At 45.1% G+C, this 14,457-nt stretch overlaps 1 protein-coding gene across 1 annotated transcript in view; it reads right to left on the bottom strand.

Moving 5' to 3' along the window:
* The window catches only part of LOC109930284 (pappalysin-2), a 340,597-nt gene that overhangs the window by 178,174 nt on the left and 147,966 nt on the right, over positions 1-14,457 (bottom strand). The window contains exons 6-8 of the mRNA XM_048602074.1: positions 11,127-11,248; positions 7,240-7,735; positions 452-580 (exon numbers count right to left, since the gene is read on the bottom strand). Of these exons, the coding sequence (XP_048458031.1) occupies positions 452-580; positions 7,240-7,735; positions 11,127-11,248 (747 nt within the window). The remainder of the gene's footprint in view (positions 1-451; positions 581-7,239; positions 7,736-11,126; positions 11,249-14,457) is intronic.

The raw sequence follows: 14,457 nt of genomic DNA, 5'->3' as shown, positions 1-14,457 counted from the left end.
AACCACATTGCTGTGAGTCTGGAGTCACATATAGGCCAGACCAGATAAGGATGGCAGTTGCCTTCCCTAAAGGACCTTAGTGAACCAGATGGGTCTTTTTTCCTGATGATTGGCAATAGATTCATGGTCATTACTGGACTCTTAAAATCCAGATGTTGGTGGGATTCGAACCGAGGTCCCAGAACATTACCTGGGTCTCTGGATTAACAGTCGAGTAATAGTACCACAAGGCCATCACCTCCCCAAACTGTCAACTGCAGGTGACAAAAGTTCTCCCCCTCCCTCACTGCGGGGTGCACCGCAACCTAATGGACTGGTTGAGCCCAGGCTTTCCAAGTATCCAGTTGGAAAACACTTCACAACCTGACCTTTGAAACAAAAAATTAAGGAACGAGGAGATTATCAGCATATGGTTTTTATTCAGATTAAGTGTTGGGTTTATTTTCCTTACTTTTCCACTCGTTCATCCCCACAAAAGGGACTGCCATGTACGTAGAATAGAGGTGGGGTGAGATCACTCGACGTGGATGCGGCTACTACCTTCACTTGGTAGCTGTAAACTCTGCCTGGGACAACCTCCCTGAAAGGACATCATTGACAAATGTTAGTAACAAATCCCACCCCCCCAGCCACCAACCCAGATTTCACAAGGGAGAAAAATGCATGACATAACAGTGAAAACTGACAGATAGCAAGATCAGAAGCACGAAATTCAAATAAACTGCTTTAAATCTGACAAAAATGCATTCAAACTTTCTAACAAATTCCGGAGAGGTTAGGCAGTACCCTGATGAGGGAGGCCCAAGAGCTAAACATTGCCAAAGCTAGGTATTCTGGGAACAGCAGGGATCATGAGCAACCAAGTGAGGTGGATCTCTGAGGTTTTTATGCTCTGTATAAATGAGGGGGAAGGACTATGTAACCAGTCACAGGAGTGAATGAGAAAGAGATTTGTTCAACATGTTCTCCAGTATTAATTATCAACAGGAAAACAAAGCATCGGGGGGGCGCAGGGGAACAAAAATAAAGCTAATTTGAACCTGTCTGGTTGCTTAAGTTGCAAAAAAGCTTCAAACCCCAAGACAATTCACCCATTGTCAAGCCTGAAGCCCAACTAGTGGCTCAAGTGGCTCACATGCCAGCTGTTTAATGGTAGCAGCTCAGCTCAGTAACGTTTGATACAAACCTTATGTCGGCATGTTTTCTCATCAGGTTTGTAATATTTGTTTGACAGACTCCAGAGATTGGTTGCCATGTATCTGTCCATTCACATGAGTCACCTACATCTTTAAACTCTCTGGGATTCCCAAGTTGTGAGACGCACGTGTTGAAAAATGCGTTTTAATAAAGTTCGGAGCTTGTTAACACCCTCCAGACTTAACACCTCACAGCTGGAGCATAAGAAGAAAGCACAATGCTTTCGTACTCCCTCTCCACTTGTATGTGGCGACACAGTGATGAATGTAAGAAGAGTGAAAAGAATACATTTCCGTAAAACTCCGCTGATTCTATATCCCACACTCTCAGATGTTACTGAGGGAGTCAGACATCCATACAAATTGCAATGCATGAGACGATCTGATATACATAACTTCCCCATTTTTAAGCACCAAAGGCCATGGTTTGGATTACATTTGGGGAAAAGGTTAACCTTTTCCTGCAAGCTCCCGGGCAACGATCTCTGTCAACTACGTTTCTGTTGCACAGCACAGCTTTGAGGGACCTTGCTCTGGGTGTGGAGGTCCTGGCCCCCCGTCCTTTACTCAATCCTTCCCTCATTTGGTCACCAACAAGTTTAATTTTAAAAAAGAATGCTTTCCCTCTGGAACTTTCTCTCTAGCCTAAATGCATTTATGTTTTAAAAGAAAATAATCTAACCAGGATTTCTTGAGTTAAAGAAACAGAGGGTTTATTAAAATGCGAGAAAATGCTTATAAGACATGCTGCACATACACACAGATTAGTAAGAGCATCAAGTGTAAACAGTAAAAATCAAAACAAGATTATACAAATCAATTTTTGGTTTATCCAAATAGATTATGGAATTTTTTTTTAAGATGGGTGATTCCAATAGCACTGATTTTGGCAGTTGAGTAGTTGATCAGAGATTCTTGCTTCAGCAGTTAGCTGAAAAGGGTTTTTCCAGTTTCCTTCAGTGGGGTCTTTATGTTTTGACTTGTTTTCAGCAATCAGAGAGAGGGACTTTCTCTCCTTTTACCTGCACAGCTGGGGTGTCTAGCGGAACTTCACAGCACACGTTAGCACAGAGGGACTCAAACCCCAAGCTTGAACACATGTATGCCAGCACAGTTAGCTGGGTGCAGGTCAATCTGCAACCCCTTACAAAATTATTGCAAAACATGAGGTGCTCCTACAGGTAAAATGTGAACCACCAGTAGACAGAAGTTTTTGAAATGTGAACAAATATATAACACTGGTAATTCAAATTTAATCTGTGTGAGACATTTAACTGAGAGACCATGGGGATGCAGTTAGTTTTTAATTCCCTTTCTTCCATATTCCTGCAGCTAGTTTTTAATCCCCTTTCTTCCATATTCCTGTAAGGGTAAAACCCCAAACATGTTCCTCATCCAGATCTGCCTTTCTTTCATCTCATATCATGTCAGCAATCTGGGACATAATCCACAGGACGTAGTTTTCTACGAAGATGGATTAATCAGTCTTGCATTATTTCTCAAGGACATCGCAAACCAGTTTTCTTGAATGACCTTTTCCCCTATGAAACAATGTTGCCTGAAGTTTTCTTAACACCCTTTAAGAGACAATCTGTGGTTCCTCTCGGACTTCTGTGTAATGTACATGGTTGTCCCAGACTGCTACTGCATTTAGATTCTCAGCCATCTCTTGGCTCGTACGTACGTCCTTTCAAAAAGGCACTTTGCATTTTAAAGCTTAACATATCCAAAAATAAATCAGGGGTATGATCCACTGTCATGTCAAAATATGTGCCTTCCTTACTTATAAGTCAGCGAGTGGGAGAAAAAGGCAATAAAAGCCGAGAAACCAAGAAAAGGTATGGGAGTTTAAAATACATCCGCACAGAGTAGACGGAAACCAAAAAGGTGGAAAATGAGGCAAGATTCAGGATAGGAGTCATAACAGTTTCTAACTCGTCAACCAACTGAAGGACTGTTTTATCTCCAGTTTTACACACGGTGCTGGAGTGAGGCAATTCAGCTTTAACAAAAAGCTGCTGTAGGAATGGAAGGAGAATACCCTGAAGGAGATACCAAAGACCAAGTGTGTTAGAGAACACGGGACCAAACAGTGGCCTGATCTTGAGAAGAGTGCCTCAGAATGACTCTTTGGAAAATGCTGGGATGGTTACATTCTTGATGAGTTGTTGGTTCCACGATCCAATTTTGGGATTTTGTCTCTCCACAACTTTTCATTAGATTGCTCAAAAATGCACAGTACCCCCATCCATTGGCTGGGGATAAAGATGATTTGTAATGGAGGGATGATTCTGAAACCAAAAGTGCGATACCTAATCCAGAGTGCGATTTCCACGATGATGCCAATAGCCGCACTGACTCAGAATAAGTACAATGAATGCTCTGCACCAGATTCTGACGACAATGACCCAGATATTCCGATGGCCAGATAGTCGGTGTAGCAGTGCAAACTGCAGTTATGTGTTGGGATCACACAGGTTCCCAGATGCAGCAAACTCCGCAAGAAATTGAAAGCCCTGATGGGAAATCTTTACGTGTCAGTAATGCGCCAAAACACTCCATTAAAGTCAGGGAATTCAGAAGTTACACTTCTGGTAGAGTAATAGTTACCCCGGGAAAGTTAGAAGATTAAAAACCATGTCGAACTCTGAGGTAACTATAATGCTGACCACCCCACACCCTGACCCAACACGATTCTGACACACTCCTTCCCACGGCCCTGATGCCCCTGAAACTGACAGCCACCCTTGCTGGGCAAGTGGTTGGTGTTTGTTACGAGTGGTAGGGACTCAGCCCTGGGTTGGAAGCCTTGCTTTTGGGAAGGCTCACCACAAATAGGCACTTCACTGGGTAGCAGCCAACCTCACCCAGTACCATGGATCCCACAGAATCACAGAAATGTTACAATGCGGGAAGAGACAATTCAGCCCGTTGGCTCTTCGCCAGCTCGGTAAATGAGCATCATCAGCTCGCACCAATCTCTTGCATTTTCTCCATATTTTTGCATGTTATTTTTATCCAAATAATCCTCCAGTACCCTCTTGTATGTCGCCATTGAACGTGCCCTCCGTCAGGTTTCCAGGCAGTGTTTTCCAGACCCTAACTATTCACTATGTGAAAAGGTCTTTGCCATACTTCCCTTGCTTCCCTTGTGGATCACTGTAAATATCTCCCCTCGTGTTCCGGCCCCTTTCCCAAGAAAAGCTGAGACCGGCATTGCTCAACAGGACATCCAAGGAGGAAATGGATCCTGGTGGTCAGGCCTCCACTCCAATCGCTAGGATTGCTAATGGACCCAGGCCTACAAAAGAGTGACGACAGGAGGGGAGTGACAGAGAAACCTGTCAGTTGTATGTAACAGGGTTGTCTTATTGGCCAGTCAAAGATTTACCCTTCGGGTTATAAACTGATTCCAAAGAGTATTAAACTACTTTTCAAACACATCACACTAATGTTCTTTAGCCTTCTTAATATCTGCTTATACCTGCAGGCTATCTTTTTTGTGATTCATGCACTTAGGGCACCCTGACCCCCCACATCTCGGAATTCTGCAGTCGCTCATCGTTTCAATTTAAACCACCAGACAGTTGGTGGCTACTACTGCTACCACACCCATCCAAGGCTGAGGCACAGACCCATGGAGTAACGGTAATGGAGGTGGATGAGGGTGGCAGAGAGCAGAGGATCGGAGGTAAGGGCAGGAGGGCGACTCTCTGTGAGCCCCCCTTCCCGATGTGGGGTCACTCAATCAGACAGCCATGCCTTTGAACAGGAACAGCCACACACCCCCACTCACCCCCACATAAAGGCCTCCAGTGCAATGGAGTGGAACGGAGTACATCCCAGACTGGAGTCGGGAAAGTTGGAGGAGGGAGGGGTGAGTGTGAATTCTGAATCTCAATCACAGTCACAGTCTCCTGTCACTGACCTTGGACCAAATTTGATGTTACCAATCTAGGGAGCGAGAGTGAAACAGGGTCCAGGTACCTCTGACTTTCCCTCACATGTCTCAGTGTCCCTGGTTCAGACTCCAACTCATCAGTTCTGAGCTGAAGGTCCTCTAACAGCCAAGACTTCCTGCAGAAATAGTCACCTGGATCGCACCAGTGTACACCAGTTCCCACATACTACTGCTACAACACATCACCTACCCAGCCATCTCTATTCCATTCAATTCCTTAAGTATTTTATGAAGCTGCTGTCCCAACTCTCACATGTTCTATATGCAGCTGTGGTCCCCATTCTCAAATGCTCTTTATGAAGCTGTCATCCCTACTCTCACATGTTCTTTACGAAGCTGTGGTACCCACTCTCACATACTCTTTATGAAGCTGCCTTTCCCACTGTCTTTCGAGTTGTTTCAGAAGCACAGGCTCCTCCTCTCTTGTGCTCACTTTGCTTCACAGCAATTCTCACTGATGCACACATGTCCAGGTCTGCTCCACAATAATACTGCTTCAATGCAGACTCCTCACAGTCTGCTACACAATAATACTGACCACTGCACACTCCTCCCAGTCTGTTTCACAGTGATACTGACCCACTGCACACTTCTCCCAGCCTGTTTCACAGTGATACTGACCCATTGCACACACCTCCCAACCTGTTCCACAGTGATACTGACCCACTACACACACCTCCCAGCCTGTTCCACAGTGATACTGACCCACTGCACACTCCTCCAGCCTGTTCCACAGTGATACTGACCTGCTGCCCACTCCTCACTGTCTCTTGGGCTTCAACTCCATTTTCAAGGCTGCTCCCCAAAACCTTAAGAATTTCCAGAAAGACTAAACAACCGGACGATGGCAACTTTCACCTTATTTAGTAATGGAGGATCTACAACCCAATGGGGCAGAGAAATCCAAAGATTCACAAGCCTTTAAGTGAAACAATTCCACTGGAACTTGGTGCCAATCTGGTAAAGGACAGCAGATTTCCCCCTTTAATCTCAAAAGGTGGCTTGGGATCCTTATTACATCCTGCAACATTGAAATCTGTTTTAAATCTCACAAAGTAGGGTGTTACCCCACTGTAAAGCTCGCTCGGTCTTGCAGCACACTGCAAAGTCAGTCTGGATTGTATGTTCACATCATAGTGTCAGACATGAGCTTACAGCCGGAGACCACAATGTCAGGATGCTGCCAAACTGAGCTAAACCCGCTGGATATCCAACCACACCGAGACTGATCATATCTGCTTGCTTTTCTATGGGTTAACATCACGTCCTTACTGATACTGAATGTCTACAAATGGCCACTCACTTCCCACGAATTTATTTTTAAAAATTTCCAATGTATTTCATTCAAACAGCCTGCGGCCCATTCTCAGCATTTTTTACTTTAAGCTTGGACTGCGGACCTTTTTAAGATATTTGGCTACGCGGGGCATCGCACTGAGCACAATCCTGCTCTCGAATTCAGGACGGCGGCCGCTACAACACTACTTCCCGCAAGAGTGAGCCGCCAGATTGCCTTCATAAATAAAGTCCACGTCATTTCTTCTTTCCCTCTCACCGTTCTGTGGCTACTGAGGCCTACATCTGGAACCACAGCCTGTTGGTCTCTCGCCTTCTGATCGTTTGCAAAGCAGAGCGTAGGGTTTCACGGAAATTAAACAAAAAACAAGAATGATCTTTCCTATCACCTGATTCTCAACATTCGGATGATTCCTGGTACCTTCAAGCCAAGAAAACACTTTTTGAGTTGCATTCCCTTTGAGTGCTGTTATGCAGGATACAGGCAGCAAACAATACTGATCAGAACATTTGTTTTACTGACGTGGGTTGAGGTATAGGCAGGTTCAGACATCCAGGAGGAACTCTCCTGCAGTTCTCCAAAATTGGGATTTTTCTCTTGCACAGAAAGGGTTTCAATTTGTTTTCGTGACCTGCAGCTCAGGTTCATGAACCAGAATCATGTGCTCAGGACAGCTGGAGAGTAAATGGGTTCTAGGCCAGGAACAAGAGCTGGGGAGTAAATGGGTTTTATACAGGGTCAGAAAGCACCCTTAAAAAGCTGCCGGTCCATTGGCAAGTACTCACCAGTCAGTGAAGGTTCTCTCTGCCTGAGCGACAGTCACTGTCCGCCCCATGTGAAACGGAGGTTCCCTCACAACCTTGTATTTCAGGGACTTGCACTTGGTGCACAGGGGATCCTGGACCCTGGAGGTCAACAGCATGGCGTCCAGCTCCAGCTTCTCGTCAAAGGTGTAGACCTTCACCCCTGCCACTCTCTTCTTGACGTTGACTTTAACCGTGAGGGGGATGTCACAGAAGGTGTGGTACGGCCCACCGAGCTGAATGTCCTCACCGTCAACAGTCAGGATCTCCACGTTAGTGATGGTCTTGCCTGCCCTTGCAGATAGGTAGGTCACCCACACCGAGAGTGAGTCCGCCACCACGGGCTGGGCAAACAGCAGCTCCAGCATGCAGCCATCTGGCAGGGGGCAAGGCACCGTCATGTTCATGTGGTAGAGGTGCAGTTCTGGGCTCCAGGCCCGCAGGCTGGGCTCACATGGCTCATCCACGTCGGGAGACCCTGCCATACACAAAACGATGGCTTAGACCGGGCACATGCACAAACCTGCATTCACAGAGCACCTTCCCCATCCTCAGGCCATCACAGAGTGCTTAAAACACAGGGAAGCATTTTTCTCAACCTGTGGCCAAGGTGAGGGCAGCAGCCCACTTACATTTTGCAAGAGCCCCGTTAACAGTAATAATCTACCGTCTTTACTGAATGTTATTGGTCCAAGGCACTGGGGAGGCCAGGCCTGCACCTATTGACAATGATGGGACATTCCAAACAGATCCATCCCTACAGGGGCTCACAGCAAAGTGAGAACGGGGCTGTGTCAGGATGGGGGATGGGGAGAGTCAGAGAGGTGTCTGTGTTAGGGTGGGGATGGGGAGAGTCAGAGTGTGGGAGATGTCTGTGTCAGGGTGGCGGGGGGGAGAGTCAGAGTGGGGTAGGTATCTGTGTCAGGGTGGGGGAATCGGCAGAGTCAGAGATGGGGAGGTGTCTGTGTCAGGTTGCGGGTGGGGACAATCAGGGTGGGGGATGGCATCTATGCCAGGGTAGGGAAAAGGATTATGCCAGGTGGAGGAGGGAGTCTGTTTCGGGGTGGGGGGGTTGGATGTGCCAGGGTAGGGGAGGGGCTTCTGTCATGGTTAAACTTGCAAACAGTAATCTCTAAAGTGAATAAATTGAAAAGTTTCGTCAAAGCTGACAGAGAAGAATAATCAGCATCAGACCCTTCATACGATGATAAAAAAACATACAGTCCTCATTAATAAAACTGCAAAAGACAAATTCCCTCACCCTGAGCTCCGCAACTGCTGTTGGTGTCATTTTTAATTTCGCCTTTGTTGCTTCCCTAGCTTTTCTTTCCTGTCCTGCTGACCTTTCTTTTCTGAGGTAAGGACAAGTGCATGCTTGCAGAACACAAAGTTCACATTCCTGACCTTTGCCCAAACCTCCAGCAGACCTCTCCTGTTCGAAGGATCTCAGTTGGCAAATTGTGTTGCATATTCCTAATAACCTGTTGATCAAACACTGAATGTTCACCACAAGTGCTCCGCACCTGTTGTTTTCATCCAACTGGAAAAAGGTCAGTTTTCCAGCATCAAGCTACTCCAGAAATCTTCATGTCCTGTTAAATATCGGAGGGACATTTTTCTTCCCCTTGTCTAATCCATGCATCATTCAGTCATTCAAGCCTCTGCGCATCGGCTGCTCGAACTCTCATCCAGACCGTTTTCTTTTGCACCTCTAGACTAGCCCCCTGAACAACCTTCACCACTCTATTCTCTCTAAACTCTGCTAATTGAGTCCTAGCTCGCACCATCCATCATCTCTGGGCTCATTCTGACTTCTGAAATTCTCATACTGGTTTTCAAATCTACAGATGGCCTGGTCTCTCTCTATCACTGTCATCTCTTTTAGCTTCACAAGTCTCTGCAATATCTGTGCTCACGTAACTCCAGCCCTCTGAGCATCCCTAATTTTAACTGATCCCCCATTGGTGGCCTGTTATTAGTTGCCTAGGCTCTAAGTCCTGGAATTCCCTATCTAAACCTACTTACATCTCTTCTCCCCTCTTCAGATTTGCCTAAAAGCTTACTTCTTTTGATCATCGATGTAATATCTCCTTGTGTGCTTCCAAATTATGTATTTTTGTTAACGCTTGTGAAGCACCATTTTGTCATTCCCGAGGTGCTGCATAAACACTGTTGTTACTTGTGTTAGTTGCTTGCTCAGAATGAGCCCAGAGACGATGGATGGTACGAGCTAGGACTAAATCAGCAGAGTTTAGGGAGAGTAGAGTGTTGAAGGTTGCACCTATCAAACAGACAGCTGCAAGGACATTTCTTGTAGTCATTCATGGAATGTGGGTGTCGCTGGCCAGGCCATCTCTAATTGCCCAGAGGGCAGTTAAGTGTCAACCGCATTGCTGTGGGTCTGGAGTCACATGTAGGTCAGACCAGGTAAAGATGGCAGTTTCCTTCCCCAAAGGCCCATTAGTGAACCAGATGGGTTTTTCCTGACAATGGATTCATGGTCATCATTGCTCTTAATTCCAGATTTTTACTGAATTGAAACTGCGCCATCTGCCATGGTGGGATTTGAACCTGTGTCCACAGAACATTACCTGGGTCTCCACATTAACAGTTCAGTGATAATACCACTAGGTCATCACCTCCCGTCCCATCACATGCTCCAGCACCTGAACATTACGGGTCTTGCCCTCGCTTTTCTGCTATCCATGTTCCGGATAACATGCAATGACAACAGTACCTTTCACACACAGCATGGTATGTCACCTCCACAGGTAACACAGAATAGGCGAAGGCCTGGTGCAGTATACCTGGCATGACAGTTATCCTACTACACGACTAGGTAACACAAATTAACAGGCTCATGTTTCATATGCCTTCTTACTGACGTGTTGACATTGAACTCAGTTCAGACCTGCTTTAACAATAACGTTCCCTTTAGCTGCAGAGAAATTAGAGTTTTGTCAGGATTTTGTTTCTCAGTTGTAGCAAATTAGTGCCCTCCAAGCCCTTCTAAGGGCGTTATACTGCCCCTTGCCAAGAAACACGAGTTGAGACCTTCATTTCCTTAAACATGGGAACAGTGTTGTTGACTATGAAAGAGAAAGGAGAATACAAAAGCCTATGAAAGAAACTAACCATTCCATTCATTCAGCGCGTTGATCAGAGGCAATTAAAAGTAAAAACAGACTTGTATTTATAGATTGTAATCATAGTTTCTCAAACGCCTCTGGGAAACAAAAACCAGGAACTTAGTTGAAAAGGAAATGGTGTTTTTATGAGAGTCATACAGATGTACAGCACAGAAACAGGCCCTTTAGCCCAACTCGTCCATGCTGACCAGATATCCCAAATAAATCTAGTCCTATTTGCCAGCATTTGTCCCATGTCCCTCTAAAGCCTTCCTGTTGTAATTGTACCAGCCTTCAGCACTTCCTCTGGCAGCTCATTCCATACACACACCACCCTCTGCATGAAAACACTGCCCCTTAGATCCCTTTAAATCTTTCTCCTCTCTCCTTAAACCTATGCACTTTAGTTTTGGACTCCCCCCACCTTGGGAAAAAGACCTTGACTATTGACCCAATCCATGTTCCTCATTATTTTATAAACCTCTATAAGGACCCCCATCAGCCTCCGCCTAATCAGCCTCTCCCTATAGTTCAAACCCTCCAACCCTGGCAACTTCCTTGTAAATCTTTTTTGCACCCTTTCAAGTTTCACAACATCTTTCCTGTAGCAGCAAGACCAGAATTGAACACAGTGTTCCAAAAATGGCCTAACCAATGTCCTGTACAGTTGCAACATGACCTCCCAACTCCTATTGTCAAAGCATTGACCAATAAAGGCAAGTGTACCAAACTGCCTCTTACCCACTGCCTCTTCTGGAGTCCAGTAGCCCGATGAGTCACAGATACGAGGTGAAGAAGCAGCGCTTGCATATTGGTAAAATCTCCCGTCCTCATCACAGTCTCCACACAGGTTTCCCATCTCTCTATGGAAGTGAAAGGAAAATAAATGTTAGGGAATTTCACAACAAGGTCCTCTTAATCTGCAAGAATGCAAAATCAGCATGGCGCTGAACAGGAAAAGCATGCCAGAAGATGACTTGAGCTTCCCCAGGTTCGAGATCAGTAACTTTATTCAATGAACAACTGAGCCGTAGAGACTAGGAAAGTCCAAGGTCACTCCCCAGCCCAAGCTCAGTTGCCTGGCGGCTGGTTTGTAATGTAGACTGATACCAACAGTGTGGGTTCAATTCCTGCACCGACTGAGGTTACCGTGAAGGACTTACTTTTTCAACCTTTCCTCTCACCTGAGGCGCAGTGACCCTCAGGTTAAACCAAGACCAGTTGTCTCTCTCTAATGAGAGACAGTAATCCATATGTTCCAGTAGGGCTATGGCGACTTTACATTGAATATTGTTGATATCAGATATCAGTCTCTTTTTGTCCCCTTCATTATAAGAAAGAAAAAAATTGTTCCTTTGTAATCAGAGCAATTAACACAATCTGTCCGTTGAGAAAGTAAAATTTAATAATTATTCTTGCCACAACTGCCACCTTTCAAAACAAAACACTATCTGAATAAACAAAGACATGTCTTGGGCCAGAATAACTAAACTTGTTAGAGATCTTCATTGGGAACCGTTTGAAAAAAAGCACATTTGCTTAGAATAGTATGTGAGAAAGCACAACTTAGATAGAGATAGGAGAAGCCATCCACGTTTATGTTAGCTCATTGATCCACAGAGCCTTTGCAGGTTCTCCCTCATCGTGATACCTAAAGTACTTCCTGGAAGTGGCTGTGGATCAACTGATAGTACTATCAAATCTGAATCAGAAAGCTCTTGTTTAAGCTCCACTCCAGGACTTCGGTATAAAAATAAAGACCAAATCTGGAACGCAGTACCGAGGGAGGGCTGTAATTTTGGAGATTGGATGAGACGTTAAAACCAAGACCCTACTTGCCCACTTTGGTCAACGTAAAAACAGCCCATGACCCTTACTGTTCTAGCCAATATTTAATTTCAAAGCAATAAAACTAAGGTGATCTGGTCACCATCACATTGCTGCTATGGGAGCTTACAGTGTGAAAACTGACTGACCTTTCAACAATGGCTGCACTTCAAAAGTATTTCATTAGTTACAAGGTATCGTGAGGTCACAGAGGGCACTGTATAAATGCACATCTTTTTTCTCCTTTTATATGTGTGAAGAGGTACCATGTAATATCATTGGACAAAATGATCTTGTCAAATGCAACACTGCGGCAACTGAAAATAAACAAATGATGACGCAGCTCACATATCACCACAGTTAATAAAACCGACCCCAACCTGATGGTGAGTCCGATGGCCGGAAGGCTTGGTTGGTGCGCTGCTAAATACTAGATTCTTTTCTAGAAACTGTCACCGAGAGTGGCACTTCTATGCTCATGGAGCAAAGCTGCTTTCACTTTACAAAGGATGTGCATTGATATAGTGCCCTTTGTGAAGCAGATACACACCTAGCAATCGAGGGTATGACTAGGAGCTTTTGAAAGCAGCTTCTGTTCTTCACTGAAACAAACTCAAATGACACACCATCAACTCATCCCTGCCCTGTCCTCCGAACAACTTTCAAAAAAAGGTCCAGCCTCTTTTTGTTTCACAGTGTTTGATTACTTGGTGTGTGCTCTCCTATTGCATTCTGGTGGCTGGCTCAGACAGTCGACACTCCATCCACATCCTCCGATCCCAGAGCAGAACCCATTGTGGCCCCTTTGAGCATCTGACCATCTCGCTTTCGCTGGCAGTCAGCTGAGACATGGCGAGCACGCACCCAGGGGTGATGTGGAGCTATCTCGTGGCAGGTGGGGCCAGATCAGAAGGAGGGCCAAAGCAGAGGCTACTCCCTCCCTCTTGGGGAGGGGCCGGTGGGACAACAGTGAGAGAACAACATCTTTCAAGAAGAAGAAGCAAGCAGCAACAATAATTTAAGAATGGAGATGCTTTCCACGCCATCAGCAGTCATTCTGAAGTCCAACGTTGAACCCAATCCAACCACTGAAGTTCTTGCCAAACTAATCTGAGCTATGCAGCTGTCTAACAACAAGCAATCACTCAGTTCCTCACTGAACAATTCATCGGGTGGAGCTCTCCTTTAATCAATATTTGGCAGCACAGCTCCTGAAAAATTGAAAGCGATATGTTTGAAGTGTATCATTGTTCATCAGAATTGAAGGAAATATGGAATGAGATAATACCACTTGGCTCACTAAGCCTGCTCTTGCAACAGATCATCCACAATCTGTCCTGTCATGGATTAGACCCCACCTATTGAATCTCCTAAAGGAAAATTCTATGTCAATCCACCCCGCTTCCTCCCCAGTTCCCAAAAGTAACCAAGAAAAACACCAGTGTATCTATCAATTTTCACGCTTCCATTATTCGGTACTGACCCACGTGTGAGGAAATGCTCACTATCCTGGGTGACTTCAAGAATCCAGTGGAGAACATTTGGAAAGCTCCGTCTATGTTCGTCATTCGCAAATAATGTTTCTCAAATCCAACATTCTTCTTTTGCCAAAATGGCAACTCCTACTTTGGATGAAGCACATCAGGTGAGACATCAAGCAGTCAACAATGCGAGAGCATCTATTCTGTCCTTGTAGACCATGCCCATTCACTACTGTAACTACAGCTCAGCATTCCGTTAATTGCTGTCTTCAAAAGCGACCGAGGTCAATTGAGTGTAGAAACCTAATCCCCAAAAAAACAGTTCTAAGGATCACCTTCTACCAATGAAAAACAATTTTAAGTTCCTTCTGTCTGGACTGATAGACCCACAGCAATGTGGTTGACTCTTAACTGCCCTCTGGGAAATTAGGGATGGACAATAAATGCCTAGCCAGTGACACCCTCATCCCATGAATAAATAAAGAGAAAAATATTAAATACTTAGATGAAGCAAAAGGTCTTATAATTAGCAGTAAAATTAGACAATAGGAACTGAGATCAGAAGTAAAATATCAGAAAAAAGATTTTTAAAAGGATCAGAAATAAAAACCAGGGATGAGCAATGATACAAGTGGAGCTATATTTAAGGTGCAGTTGAATGCTAATAAGGGATGAGGTGCATAGAAGGGTTGAGCTAGAGAGAAACATTACTTCAGAGATAGTAGGAACTGCAGATGCTGGAGAATCCGAGACAACAAGGTGCA

The sequence above is a fragment of the Rhincodon typus genome, chromosome 10 (assembly GCF_021869965.1).
Source record: "Rhincodon typus isolate 14 chromosome 10, sRhiTyp1.1, whole genome shotgun sequence".
In the NCBI taxonomy this organism is placed as follows: Eukaryota; Metazoa; Chordata; class Chondrichthyes; order Orectolobiformes; family Rhincodontidae; genus Rhincodon; species Rhincodon typus.
This window is presented reverse-complemented; position numbering and strand designations above follow the sequence as displayed.